This window comes from Microtus ochrogaster, linkage group LG2 (genome assembly GCF_000317375.1).
Source record: "Microtus ochrogaster isolate Prairie Vole_2 linkage group LG2, MicOch1.0, whole genome shotgun sequence".
Lineage (NCBI taxonomy): Eukaryota > Metazoa > Chordata > Mammalia > Rodentia > Cricetidae > Microtus > Microtus ochrogaster.
Window position 1 is genome coordinate 8,002,051 of NC_022028.1, and position 14,998 is coordinate 8,017,048.

At 37.6% G+C, this 14,998-nt stretch overlaps 2 protein-coding genes across 5 annotated transcripts in view; one reads left to right on the plus strand and one right to left on the minus strand.

The window, feature by feature from the left end:
• Runx2 (runt related transcription factor 2) overlaps positions 1-14,998 on the minus strand; it is a 215,444-nt gene that overhangs the window by 181,605 nt on the left and 18,841 nt on the right. The gene's annotated exons all lie outside the window — the stretch shown is intronic.
• The window catches only part of Supt3h (SPT3 homolog, SAGA and STAGA complex component), a 363,212-nt gene that overhangs the window by 5,904 nt on the left and 342,310 nt on the right, over positions 1-14,998 (plus strand). For 3 of the 4 annotated variants that reach the window (XM_026785647.1, XM_026785648.1, XM_005359815.2), the window contains exon 2: positions 6,573-6,673. In XM_026785647.1, the coding sequence (XP_026641448.1) occupies positions 6,573-6,673 (101 nt within the window). Of the gene's footprint in view, positions 1-6,570; positions 6,674-14,998 lie in introns of those variants that run through there. The other variant, XM_026785649.1, reaches the window with a different exon arrangement.

Here is a 14,998-nt window from a genome sequence, read left to right on the forward strand (position 1 = left end):
GTAACACAAGGCATTGTACCAAACCAATGCAAGCCAGACCAAACCAACGAAACTCCCCTCGCCATGGCATTACCTTGTAAGACTTGACTGTGTCAGCCTGTACCAGTCCCTTCTTTCTGAATCTCTCACAAAGCTTTGTGGGTGCTCCTCCCCAAGTGTCTGATCGTTGTCTCAAACATTCTTAACTGGAATTGTGTGGACTTTTGCTTGTTTGCTTCTGTTGGTCTTATTTCCAAGCCTCCTCCTCTTTTTATTAAATAATAGCATAGTTGTGTTGTTAATTTCTGAGGGTCAAGCTTCTGTCAGCTTTGCTCTTCTTACATTGCCTACTCCACCTGCAAGTTAACTCGACATTTGTAATATGTTCTTATTTCCACTTGTTCCAGATATCAAAGGCACTGACATCTCTTGTCTATACAACTTAAGTGGCTTCTGCTTTCCTGGGTCATTCTGCAGCTATCCTTAAAAAATTCCGTGTTCAAAGTTCTCCAATAGCTTAGTATTTTCCTTCAGTAAAAATTAACCTCTGTTGTCCTTCAAGGCTTTCTAGTATTGCATCCTCCTTATGACACAGATCTCCCTTTCTGTTGCTTGTATTTTCTATTCACTGCACTCTGCCCACAGTGGTCTTAGGGGAAGGTTCTTGAACACTGCCTCTTGCATTGTTCAGATCATATATCGTCACCCTGTAGTTGAAATTCATTTGTTTACTTTGCTTTTTATAGCACTACAAATTGTTTTTGTCTGAGTTTACTCCTAACCCTATAATGGTTTCTTGTTGTTGTTGGTTTAGTCATTATTATATCCTGAGGCCATAGAAGACCATTTGGCTTTCAGTCAGTGTCCAGTAATTATGAATGAATAACCAAGTGCTGAACCACTCTTGTTCAGTCTTTTAAAAAGACATTGACAGTGCCTTTATGATAAGAAGGGGAATAGAAGGCATGTTACTTCTCCTAGGGGAGAGTGAGGGGAAACCAATCAGGGATGAGTTTCTGTTTCTGTGTCGTTTCGGAGATGCTGGAGGTGGGATTCAGTATGGGACAGAAGTTTGAAATGAATAATGCACACTCACTAAGATAGTGTTAACCAGTTGTGGTGGTCGATCTTCATTGTCAGTGGGACTGGACTTAGAATCATCTAGAAGACATATGGGAATGCTTCTGAGGGTGTTTCCAAAGAACTTTAACTGAATGTGGGTAGCACAGCCTATAGAATCAGGTCCCAAACTTAATTCAAAGCCAAAAAGAACACATGAACCCCAGTGTTCATCTGTGTCTGCTTCCTGATAGTAGGTCAGTGTGACTAGCTACTATCACCATTATGCCTGACTGTGACCTCTCTAATTGTGAGACGAAATAAATCCTTTCTTTAGTTGCTTTTATCAGGCATTTGCCATAGCATTGAGAAAGAAATAAATACAGAAATAGAGAAAATTGGTTTTTGCTGTGATGATCTGACCGTGTGACTTGTAGGCCTTTGGAACTCTTTTGTAAAAAGAATTTGGACCTGTGGGCTAGAGAAGCCCTAGAGTGTCATAAGCCATAGACATCCGACCTTTTGACATTGTGGTATGATGCCATCTATAAACCAGCTGGGCTGCATACGTAGCTTTGCTGGGCTGTGTGTAGTTTGCGGACTGAAGGATGTGACTGCTGTGAGCAGAACTTAAAGGGTGCAGTGTGGGCAGCTGGAATGCTGAAATGAAAGAAACTAATCCTGGCTCATGGGATTTCAAATGGGAAAGCGGATTCTAGCAGGACCTGGGCTAGGCTACCCGTGTTGTATTCTGGAAAAGAATGTCTATGTTTTGCCCATGGCTAGAAAACTTGTGTTATTATTCTACATGCTGTAGATATTTTATAGACACTTTTACACTTTTTGAGTTTTTGCGTTTGTAGTGATTGATCTTTTGGTATTTTTCAAATCAGTAGAAATTTGGATTATGATGGAACTTGATTTTTTTTAACACTAAACCAAAATGGAGCACGTAATAATGTTGAATTACCTATATTTTTCCCGATTTTGGGGTTTTATAAAACTATTCTAATAAAAAAATTATTTATAATAGATGTCTAGGTTAGGAAATAACTAAGATTGAGACTCTGTGGACGTTTGAGTAAGCACATGGATCTGACTTAATGTTCCTTGCCAGTAATAAAGCAGAACTAGCCATTCCCATTATGTTTCTTAATTGCTGGTTGGTTGATAGACTTATAGCTCAGATTTTGATATTACTTCTAGGATATAGAAACTAATAATAAGTCTCAGTTCTTTGAGGTCTATGAAGAAATGTTGTTCATGGGATGTCTTCTTTGGTCATGTTGTCAACAGAATATGTTCTTCAATGGATACCCAGTAACATATCCACAGCATTTTGTGATATCTATCTTTACCCTTTACTACAGTTGGGACTTTTTGTGTTTGGCAGCAGTACTTTCTAATGAAAGGAAGTTTGTGTGCATATATACATATATACACGTATGTTTAGATGAAATAAACAAATTTTGATTTTCCAGAATGGAAATACGGTTTAGTGATCAGGTTAATGCAGAATTAATCAGAAATGAACTTTTTCCTGGGGTTCACATTTAAGCTGGCATGTTGAAATGATCTGGGACTCAATCTGCACATCTGAATTCATTTTGTAAAATATGGCAAGCAGCTGCATCCCTGTGGAAGCTGAAACAACTGCAGGACATTAACCCATTGAGAAGATTACAGTAGGGTTTCAGTTCCATGTTAACTGTATTTATTAGTGAAAATTGACTTGAGTGCTTCTGCTTTTAACAGACTTTTTTATGTCTAGAAGAAAGGAAATAAAACATTGGAATGATAGGACTTTGATGTGTAAAGAAGTTAATGTCTAAAGAAGTAATTATCTAAATCAAACAAAATGTGGGTACAGGAAAGAATTATTTTGGAGTCTAATGAGCTATCAGCTCATCATGTCAAGAAAAATGTTCTTCACCTGTTTGATTTAGAAATTAAGTAACTTGTCTGTGGAAGACTGGTTGTGGTTGTAATAAATTTGGATTGGAACTTTTTACCTCTTACCAATAAATACACTTGATAGGAACCATTTCTAGTGGGAGACAACTGAAAGAAAGCTGGGCATCAAACCTACGGCTTGGCCCTTCGTATGAACTCGCTCTATGAAATCTGTCCTCTTTAGAAAGTTAAAACAGGGTGACTGGATTTGAACTGAAGAAAGGGACAGATCGCATCAGCGGTGCCTCACTTACTTTAGGCTGTAAACCCCACACAGTGCTGTGTGTATCAAATCTGAAACTGTTCAACTCCAGGCCTGATTTGGGAGGTTGGGGTTAATACACAATCCTTGAGGTTAGTATTTCTCCAGGCCTTGTGTTTGAACCACTAAAAACACTGGGTGTGTGGGGTGTGTCTAAGTGGTTCTTGAAAAAGGGAGGCTGTGTGTTCTCTTTCTGATGGTCTGGTTGTAGAAATCTGTAGTTCTTGTTTTCTCCTAGTCATAGATTAGTGGGGTAATTATTATTATTTTTTTTAACCCAAGTTTCAGACTGGAGTTTGATGGCACATGCCTGAAATCCCAGCACATGGGAGGTGGAGGCAGCGAGTCTACATAACAAGTTCATTGCCAACTTGGAATAATGAGGGCATCTCAGAACCAAAACAGAACAAAGCAATGTGGGTAGTTTCTGTCCTTACTTTGTTTGTAGAAAAATAGTAATCATTTCAAAAGTTATTATGAAAAACAGAGCAAATTTAGGCTTAAAGGAAAGTGATAATTTTTCTTAGCATTAGGTTTTTTTTTGTTTTTTGTTTTTTTTTTTTAATGTGTTTGGGCATTAGTTTCAGTTTGAGTGAAATGCTTTTGTCTTTTAGAGTATTCATGTTGTGTGCCTTAGTTAGTTCTAGTCTTCAGCATAGGCCAAAGGAATATCAGGGTATTTCAGACATCATCACATTTAAGTATCTCTACACACTTATTATGACATAACTAAGGTGCTGTTCGCCCTAGAGCCCTGTGCCGTGTGGCCTTTTCAAAAGCTGCTCATCTTGGACACTTGGGTGAAGTAGCTTTTTCTCTAGCTTAGCCTCATGGACCCTGTCCTTGAGGAGTGCCCCTGGTCTAGATCCCCTTGGTGACTTTTATCATTTTCCACACATTTGGTCAGATTAAAAGGGCATGTTATGAAAATGAGTTTGACAGCCATATGGAGAGTGACCTGAGAGTGAGAGAGATAAGAGTTAGTAGAGGGCTGTAGTATAGAGAAAGGGGCAGGAGAGAGAAGAGTTAGTAGAGGGCTGTAGTATAGAGAAAGGGGCAGGAGAGGACCTTGTCTTCCTGTACGTCATGGATATAGGGAGGGTGAAAGATAGGAGATTTTTAAAGTTAGGTACTCTAAATTGATATAAAAGCTTTTGTCAGATCAAGATGGGGTATTTTAAATATCTTTATTTTTAATAGCTAACATTTATTGTGTACTTACTGTATCAAGATTGTTCCAAATTGTTTTCTGTATGAGTTCATCTAATTGTCACAATAATCTTTAAAAAGCAGGGCTATTATTCACATTTTATGGATGAGATAATGGAAGCAGAGAGAAGTAAAGTAACTTCTGTAAAGTCTTAACAAAGTAACAGAGCTGGGGATTGAACCCAGACAGTCTGCGTCTGAAGCCAAATGTTGAAATCAGATCTTTATGCCCAACTCTAACTTCATCTCACACTTTCCACAGAAATCAGGTGAAGGATGTTTTCTTCCATTACTGTGAGCCTGGCGATCAGCAAGAGGGCCTCAGGAGAGAGCACCCTGTGTAGACATTGTGTGATTGGCCAGGAACTGTGTGTGGGGAACTAGTTAGTGACTCCTAGCCCAAAGAGATAATATGCTCTGCCTTTGAGATGTGCAGAATGGGAAAACATCCATAGGCCGCTGAGAGCTGATGTACAGGATTGGGCCGCATGTCTCCACTGGTTGGAAGCCTGTCTCCTATGAATATGTAGTTTGTGACCCTTTAGGCTGTCTCTTCAGGCCAGATGTTCCATCCTAGAAAAGTTCTTTCTCTGCCTGGGCTTTGCCTTCTGCAGTGGTGTCAACCACCAGCCCTTCTGTGCATCACCAACTCTAGAGGCTGTCGTACAATTAGGTTATTCCTGGACTTCTCTTAACTGTTTTAACATGTATTTTCAAGTTCGGATGTTCTTCCATAGAATCTGCAAAGTATTTCTAATTCCCACCTTAGGGAAAAATGATGGTATTATCAGGTTGATATAAACATAGGGAGTAATATTTATTGTGTTTATAGTATGGTAATTAGTACTTACTTTGATGACTTTTATATTCTTTTAACTAGTTCTTGTTTATTATTTAATTTAGTGCCATGTACAATAAATAAAAATACATACGTTAGAATTGGCTAGTTTTCATTATATATCAGCCTGATATATTTGATAGGAAAAATATCACATTTTAAATTGAGCCAGTTATTTGCTCATAAGATTATAAAATATAATGCCCACTTCTGATCTATTGATTTTCTGCCATAATTTAGCCTTTGGTTCAAATGAGAACTAGATTATGTTGTGGTTTTCTCATTTTGTGTATTATAGTTATAAGAACATCTTTAAATTCTACCTGGTACTCCTAAAGTAAGTGTGTGTGTTCATGTGTGTCCCTGTGCATGCGCACATATGTGCGTCCTGTTTGTGTGTGTGGTGTATGTGGAGGCCAGAGATTGATATCAGGTTGTCTTTCTCAGTCATTCACAGTAATTAATTAATTAATTAGCAAAACAGTATTCTATTTGAAAGTATCCAAAGCAGATGCTACATTCTATCCTAGATGCTTAAGTGTTCAGCAAGATTAGGTATGTTGTGCCATGCTAGATAATAGAGCAGCAGATCTATTATCATTTTATAGTAATTCAGGATAGGTCAGTCCTCAAAGTCATTCCTCAAAACCCAGAGCTCCCTGTTTCAGCTAAACCAGCTAGTCAAAGAGCATCCAGAATCCACTTGCCTCTCTCGTCCTCAGGGTTCGGGTACAGGAGTGTGTTGCTGTGCCAGCTTTTATGTGGGTGCCGGGATCTGAACTCAGGCCCTCATGCTCGCAAAGCAATCACGATTGCTACAGTCAACTTCCCATCTCCCAAAGTGACTTTTGTTTTTATTGGCCTGTGTGAAATGGGGGAATATGTGTTAAGAGGCTGCTGGACACTCCCTGAAGAATCGCTAATGGGACTTTGGTTGCTGTGCAACACTCTGGAGAGCTACCAAGTGATGCCAAAGTAGTTTAATGAGTATTTCTGTTCTAGTACTTACTATAGTGTAGACACTGAATGTGTACCAGTCATGTAGGTGATTCTTTGATACCTGAGCTGACTAAGCACTTTTCTCCTGCTATACTATTTTTCATTTGAATAAAGACATTAAGTAGAAGACAGTTGGATTTACTACAGAACTGAAATTATCTGAAATTTGAAGATTTCTGTACTTTTTGAAGTAGTTTAGAATTGCTTCTATCTTGTGTACTTTTTATAGCTAAATATGTTTGTAAGTTTAATTTTTTTTTCCTTTTCCTTTAGATGAATAATACAGCAGCTAGCCCGATGTCTACTGCCACTTCGAGTAGTGGAAGAAACACAGGGAAGGCTGTAAGCTTTGCTGCAGAACTGCAGAGCATGCTGTGAGTGTGTCTTCACATGTGTTACTGTTGCTGTTTTACCCTGATTAGTGTTGAAAAAGGAAACGGAAATAAAATGCATACATCTTAGCTTCATGTAATTTGTATTTAAACCAAAGTAAAGTGCTCTCAGCATTTAAACACCTACAGTGAGACAGGCAGGATCGGCTCGGAGTGCTGCACTGGTGCACTGCGTCTGAAAACTGGGCGCCAGCTCACCTTTTTTGGATAGTCAAAGTATTTTCAGAGAAGGTTGCAGTTTTTCTTAGTTCTCCTTAGTCGGTGAACCTAATTCAAAGTAGTTTTTAATTTTGGCAATATTTGAACCATTGTGTTTCAGATTATTGTGAGAAACACAAAGCATTAAAAAAATCACATGTATTGAATCTTTGAGAAATTGCCCATTTGTTTGAGAATTCTTCCCAGAAGCTATCCTCAGCTTGAAGTGAATGAGACAATTTATCTTCATTGGGTGGGGAAGCAGATTAGTTAGGGGACCATGTAAGCTCTGAGTTCTTTCCTAGTGGTTCAGGAGACCGGTATCTACGGGAAGAGGTGGTTCCCAATGATCGCAATGATCAGGGAGTTTAAAAGAATATTTCTGTGGAAAGTTTAAATGACTTCCTCATGTGTATATTGATAGCCTTTAGAGCGGGTTGACTGTACTGTGTGATAATAATAGTTCAAAGCACAGTTTTGGTAAGTTTGATCGCATTTGATAGTCTCTCAGTAGACATACTTCAAAGAAAGTATTAGCATTGAAAGCGTTAATGTCATAATATCGCAGACTCTGTGCTTTCAGCTTATCTTTATAGTCTTAATTATTGAGGATCTTGAGAACTTTGGTTGTATGGATCATCTATAAATATTGAGTTCTTAGAATTTAAAACTGAGAAATAAAAATTTATGCTTTCGTTTGAAAAATAACAAACTTACATGTAAATATAATCTATTTCTTTTAAAATATGTTCTAAAACCGAAAATTAACAACACTTGTGATTGCTAAGATGGGGATAAACACTAATTTAGAAGCTGAATTTTGTGAGCCTGCCTATATTTTAAATTGTGGAATGCTTTTAAGAGTCTATATATTTGTATGCATGTTTAAATTTTTCATTATAGTTTAATGGACTTTTTGTTAGCAGACTTTTGTGTTATGTTACAGTAATTATATTTAAAATATTGAATATATACTTTATGATAAGGTGATAAATTTCATTTTTTTCCTGTGGCACTAAATTGATTTACTCGTAGTTTTTAATGTGAATTTGAACATGTTCAGAGTCCTTAAATTATAATATAATGAACCCATGTATCCTTTATACAAGTTTAACAGTAATTTCCCTTTCATAGTCTTATTTGACCTTTCTTCCTAATATCCATAAAAAAAAGAAATGTTCTAAAGCTAATCTCATAGGATTTATTAAAACAATATATGTTAGTAGGTAAAACACTGGGTGACGTGTAGCGTGAGGCAGCAGACTATAGCCATGCAACCCGTCTCAGCAAATGAAGTTTCCTTGGATGTCAGTGATGCTCACACATTTATCTGTCACTCATTGCTGTCTTCAGGCCTCATGGCCAAAACTAGTATTTATAGCAAGCACCATGTGGACTGTGAAGCTGAAAATATTTACTATCTAGTTTGTCTTTTTTTTTTTTTTGCAGAAATTGACCTCTGAGTTATAAAACCAGCTCTATAAAAGGAAAACAGAAACTTAGGGGTGGTTCTGCCTAATATTTATTTCTGATAGACCTAAGACCATTTAAGAAAGTTGAGCAAAAGAAAAGCTAAATTCAGTACTTTGTATTAAATACTTTTGCACACATCTTCCCAAGCGATCTACCTAAGCTGGGTTCAGAATGTAAAGGTTATTGTTGGCTGTGACTCTGGAATAAGTGTGCACTTTTCCTTCATTTCAGACCTCAGGGAGAGGCCACTCCTAATAGTACATTCAGCATGGAGAGACTGAAGTTTTTCCCTTTATGAATTTTTCCTCAGAAAGGGAACTGGAGTCCAAATGAGGGGAATTGTTTTAAATTTGTCAGTATATCCCATTGCTTTAAAAGTTTCAGGCTTCAGATGCTACATGAGTGAAGTCATTACGCATGCAATGCTTGGTCGTGTGCGGCCTTTCAGATCAGATGAGCAAGTCCAGACTTAATCCCCCGCATACTGCAGGAATTTCACTCCAAATCCTTGCTGCTGCTGCTTCATAGTTAAGCCTGTTGATGTTGCTGTTTCAGTCCTCTGTTGCTGCCACCTTCCCTATCTATTAACTAGTAGTAAGATGTTTGTCTTTTGGCTACAGGCTGTCTAACTGTGGAACATTACTTAGTCTTTTTCTTTTCAAGGATTGGTCTCACCGAAAACTAACTAGTTGTCAATCATAATGAAAATTGTTTAGTTCAGTTAATTAATCCAAAGTGCCAGCCTTAATAAACAGAAGAGAAAGAGCCTGAGGGCAGCTCCTGAGTTCTGTGAGCTAGAGGAGGTAGAAGGCTCACACAGCCAGAGGAAAGGAGCTGTCTACTGTGGCCCTTGCCACAGGCAAGTTGTGTACCAGGAATGTGGATGTATGGGAGCTGATTCCTTGTGGTTCTATTTTGTGTGTGTGCGGTTTTGTCTGCAAGTCTGTCTGGGAACCACTTGTTTGCCTGGTGCTGGAGAGAGCCAGAGAGGGTGCTGGATCATCTGCAACTGGGGTTATAGTTGGTTGTGAACCACCAGGTAGGTGCTGAGACTCTAACCTGGGTCCTCTGAAAGAGCAGTCAATGCTCTTAACTGCTAAGCCATCTCTCCAGCACCTCTATTCTTAGCTTTTTTCTATTTTCATGGTTCTTAGTAATCTGTAGTTGCTACTCACTTTTGTAATGACTATCTTTTGTACCCATTCAGTATATTCTGAACAGTGTGTGTGGTCTTAGGCTTTATTAATCAAGTTTTCCAGTGTTACTAAAACTATGAAATAAAATATTGGCACCTATTACCTTAAAATCAAAGAAGAAGTTTTTAATAACCTTTTTGGTACTAACTTTTTAATTTTCCTTTAAGGAAGCTGAACTGATTTACATTTTTACCTTATTCTGAGAGACGACACCCCTACCCCCCTCCCATCAACATGGCTTTGTATTGTCAAACTGCTTGGCCACTGAGCTTCAGCATAGTTGGTCACTTACATTTTCTGTGTGTGTTTTTATGTTCTGATTCTCAGACAGTTTTTTTTTTTTGTTTTTTTGTCTTTTTAACCAACGTCTTGGTTTTCTGTAGTTTATTAAGAACTTTCAGTGTCTTAAAAAGCTTCCTCCTTTGAGGATCTCCCTTGGCATTCCCTTCTCCCAGCACTTGGCAGCACCCTTAAGGTTGTTTAGTGTGTGAGTTTTCCTTTTTTTCTTCTTTTTAAATGTAGCTTAGTCAGTTGTACGCTGCCTTGTTGCTTCCGCTTTTGATCTGAAGTCCTCTTAATTTCGTGCACTTTCCTATATTTCAGGTTTTGGTTTCCACAGTTTAATATTAATCCATTTTGTTGTTCTATATTGTCAGGGAGGGGGTCTACCACCACAAATTACATAAACCTTCCTTCCTTCACAACTGAAACTCTACCTTTATCAGATAATAAATGATTCTCTTTGCCTCTCTGCTTTGTTCCATTGGCTTTTCTCTTCCTTTGCCAGCCCTGCATTATTGTAGTTATTATAGCTTCTTAATGTGTTTTAATATTTGCTGTTATAGTTCAAGTCCGTCCACATAAGTTTTCTTTTTAAAATATTTTTGGCCCCTTCTTATTTTTATGCTTCCAGATGAATTTTTAGGAATCATTTCAACAAGCTCCAAAACAAATTCTAAGTGCAAATTTTAAGAACTTTCATTTTTTGTTTCTTTTTATGCCTTTTACTGTATTCTCAGATTTCAGACATGGGTCTTTTCAATCCATTTTACTTTTAAAGTTGATTAATGAAGTAATTTTACATTTGGAAAGTTTATTTGAAACAACCCCTGATAGAAACAGTAAAAACAACCAGACTAATGAGTGGGCCGCTTGGCTAGTGCATGATTAGAGACCAAAACCTTCTCGGTTTTCCTTAATATTTGCTTTTCTTGTTGAGTGTACGATTGTGCTGTGACTGCAGTATGCAAAAATCCAGCCAATTTATCACCTTAATTTTAAATCATGGTAGTGATTTTCTTATTTTTGAATGACAGAATTGGTCAGTTTTAAATGGTCAGTTCAATTTTTAAAAATGGGTTTCTAAGATTGCATTCTGACTAGTAGAGTAATATACGTCAGTGTCCACTCAGTAGAGTCCAGACAGGCTGAATAGATTTAATGTATTCATTTGTGAACATGAGACAAGATGATAGAGTGGGTCTCCCTCTGACTACTTCAAAGAAGGTATTTCTACAATATTATCAGGAGTGTGGATGCGTAGTGAGTACATGCAGATAGACTGCGGTGAGATTCACTAGAGTTCTGTGGGGTCACATGTGGTCTGTTCCTATGGTAAACTGTGCTAGTTTTTTCTATAATTTATCTGCTTGCGTAGTTTTAATTTTTTTCACTCTTTGGTATTTTCTGATTTGTTGTTGTTCTAGACATCAGCAGTGCTTCGCTGCCATGCCACTTGGAAGGCACAGCAAGGCCTCTGGCAGTGACTGGTAGGGGCGTTTGAGAACAGTTAGTGAAGGAGGTGGGCAGAGAAAACTGGTTGGAAGTGTTCACTGTGGCATGAGCTGTCAGGTATCAGCGGAGGCAGGTGGCCCGCTTTTCCTATATCAGTGCTCTGCTGCTCTGCATAGGCCCGGGAAGTCAAGGCAGTTGGGTGGACTTAGGATTCTGAAGGGCAGATGGTATAGCAAGTTATTAATTTGACATGCTGGAGGTTCTAGCCTATAGGTGAGGTATAAAATTCATTGGAGTTGATCAGCATGGATACAAAGTATGGGAAAGGATTGGAGCCTTCAGTGCATCAGTACAATTATGTAGAACATAAGCAGTACTTACGAGAGCTTAGAGGGTTAGCATCTGACCTGTTCTCCAGTCTACTCTGACTTCCTGTGATATCCCATCACCTTTCTGTGCATTTGACACCTTGTTTTGTTTCTTATAAATGACCTCATTTTAGTTTTTTACAGTGCTGTATTTGTCTGAATCTAGTCCCTGATCCTGGGGCTTTAAATGCTTTTCCTGATGTGCTCTATCTGGCATTTTGTAGGTGCTGGTAAGTGCGAAGCTGTGATCGTACTGACATAGTATTTGGGAGGATAGCCTTCAGGGGAGGGCAGCCGTTGAAATCTTAAAAGTTTTCCAAATTGAAGGGGTAGGGAATAGGAGCCTGGATAATCCTTATAGCATGTATTCATTTTTTTTTGTCCTCTTACTACATTGATTTTTTTTTTGTCTACATGCATGAAAATATTCTTAAGTGTAGCTTTCTCTGTTTAGGGTTTTGATTTACTTTAATACCTCTTCCCTGCTTCCTTGACAATTCTATATTTATAACTACCTATAGATGGTAGATGGAGGAGGTAGTACAGTTTGGCCAATAGGATAAGATCCTATTTAAGTATTTCTGCATTGTTACAAGATGCAGTAACAGTGTTCATCTCTAAGGTGGATAAGTCAGATGATGCATGCAAATCATTTACATGTATCATAGTTGTTCAGTAGAATTGATGTAAATGTCTGTGCCTTTTAAATTAGTCTTTGTTGGATTATAGGAATAGAACTTAATTTTAGCACTTTTATTTGTTTGTTTTTGCTTTGTGGACCGCTAATCGGGTATTCAGAAATAATGGAATCTATCTTAATAATGTCAGTTATTTTGACTGAAGAGAAATCTGAGTCTTAGAAATGTATTAGGCCAGTCTTTTATTGATTCATGAAGAAGTAGAAAAGGGCTAATTTGACCCAGGGTGGTTTGTTGGTTAGTTGATTTGACCCAGGGTGGTTTGTTGGTTAGTTGATTTGACCCACGGTAGCTAGTTGGTTAGTTGATGTGTCCCAAGGTGGCTAGTTGGTTAGTTGATGTGTCCCAGGGTGGCTAGTTGGTTAGGTGATATGTCCAAGGGTAGCTAGTTAGTTAGTTGATGTGTTCCAGGGTGGCTAGTTGGTTAGTTGATGTGACCCAGGGTGGCTAGTTGGTTAGTTGATGTGTCCCAGGGTGGCAAATTGGATATTTATGGGTTCAGTACTTAATACCTGAACTTCTGAATATCAACTCCTTATTCCTTTCTAGTGTTTCTCTGATATAAATTAGTGACCAGGTCTTATTTTTCCTTATTCTTTAAACTGTCAGCATTTCTTTCATAGTTTTTCATATTTCATAGTTTTTCATTCTATGTTTATATTTGAGATAGTACCACAGTATTGGACTCATTTTAGAATGATGAATGGTATATATCACTTGACAAATTTCAAGGCATAATTTTTTTTAAGGCATAATCTTTTTATGTGCTTTAAGTTCTATGATTATCTACTGTAGAGTGTCCTGAAAATTTCATTCATTTAAACATTACTGGGGTGTTTTAAGTTTAGACAGTTAGAATGTGACATATATTATATATATGACATATATAGCTGACAAAACTACATTTTCTTTTCAAGCTTTTGTTGCTTTCCTGGTCCCTGTACTTTCTTTAAAAGACACAGTGATATACTTAGAGTCACTTTTCAGCACTTATCTATTTTTATAAGTAATTCTTTGAAGTTAGCTCTCCCTCCCCTATTTCTCCAGTCTCCTTTAAAGTCTTAACATTTAGACTAAAGCAGTGTGACTCTGGGTAGCCAGCCTGTGTTGTTTGTTCACTATTGGTCTGTGATGTAGTCTAAGCCAGAAGTCAGTCCACTTTCTTCCTGTGATGACGGTGTCTGCAGTGCTGTGCAACCGGATGCTCTATAAGGTTTACCCTTATAGTGTAACAAATAGTTCCGAGACCGTCTCTGTTCTACAATACTCTTGTATCATCCTGCTGTTTTTCATTCAAAAAAATAGCCTTGATTGTCTGCCTTGGGATAGTCAGTGTTCTTGGGCTCTGCAGATCTATCAGTGGATACAACATACGGGATCCCTAATCTTGTGGACCTACCTCACATTCCAATTTTGTTAGAAATACTTCATTTCTCATTTTTTAGAAAATACTACTGCTTCTGGAGCAAACCGTATTCTTGGAAGTTTACAATACTGTACATTGCCAGGCAGTGGTGGCACACGCCTTTAATCCCAGCACTTGGGAGGCAGAGGTAGGCGGATCTCTGTGAGTTCGAGGCCAGCCTGGTCTACAAAGGGAGTTCCAGGACAGGCTCCAAAGCTACAGAGAAACCCTGTCTCGAAAAAAAAAAAAAAAAAAAAAAAGAAATACAATACTGTACATTAAAGTCTTTGACTTAATTATATATACTTTTGTGTTATGGTGGTGGCATTACTTTTGATTGCAGTTTTGGCTCAAGACTTGTTTTTCCTATGACATATGAAACCTTTTAAAGTGCAGTGTATCGGAGTCACCTTCTAGTTTTACTTGAAATTAGTTTAAACCAGGGATTTTTTTAAAAAGGCAAATCAGGAGAAATTAATTTCCAATAAAAGTAAATAATAGCAACATGAACTGATTGTGTATTGAATGGACTAGACTATGAAGCAGTCATCTTTTTGTTTCCTTATTTATAGAAAACCCTTTGCCTAATTTTAGACTATTTTATAGTTTACTGTAAAATATTAGAATTTTAATATTTAAATAAAGATTGGCATGTTAAATTAATGAAACCTAATAAATAGAACAGCCCAACACTTAAAAATTATCTAATGTAATTTTCCCAAAATTTATGTATGCTAATGTGGTGGTTTGAATAAGAATGACCCTTACAGGCTCACATATAAGTGCTTATGAACTCTTCCATCCAATTAAAGGATGAGGAGATGTGATCTTGGTGGAGTAGGCGTCTCACTGAGGGTGAGCTTTGAGGTTTTAAAAGCCAGTCTCTCTGATCAGGATGTAGCTCTCAGCTACTGCTCTAGGGCTATGCTCCCAGCCATGACAATGGACTAAGTCTCCTAAACTATAGGCAAACCCCCACTTCAATGCTTTCTTTTAAAAGAGGTGCGTTGGTTGTGGTGTCCCTTCAATAGAACAATAGAACAGTGACTAAGACACCAAATATCTACAATTATTGATAATTAAATATACAGTCTTAATAAGTCTACATCTCCCTTTGAAATGCTTTTAAAAAAATCTCATTTTTAAGCAATGTCATTTTGTTATGGTTATTTATTTATTTATTTATTTATTTATTTATTTATTTATTTATTTATTTATTTATTTGGTTTTTCAAG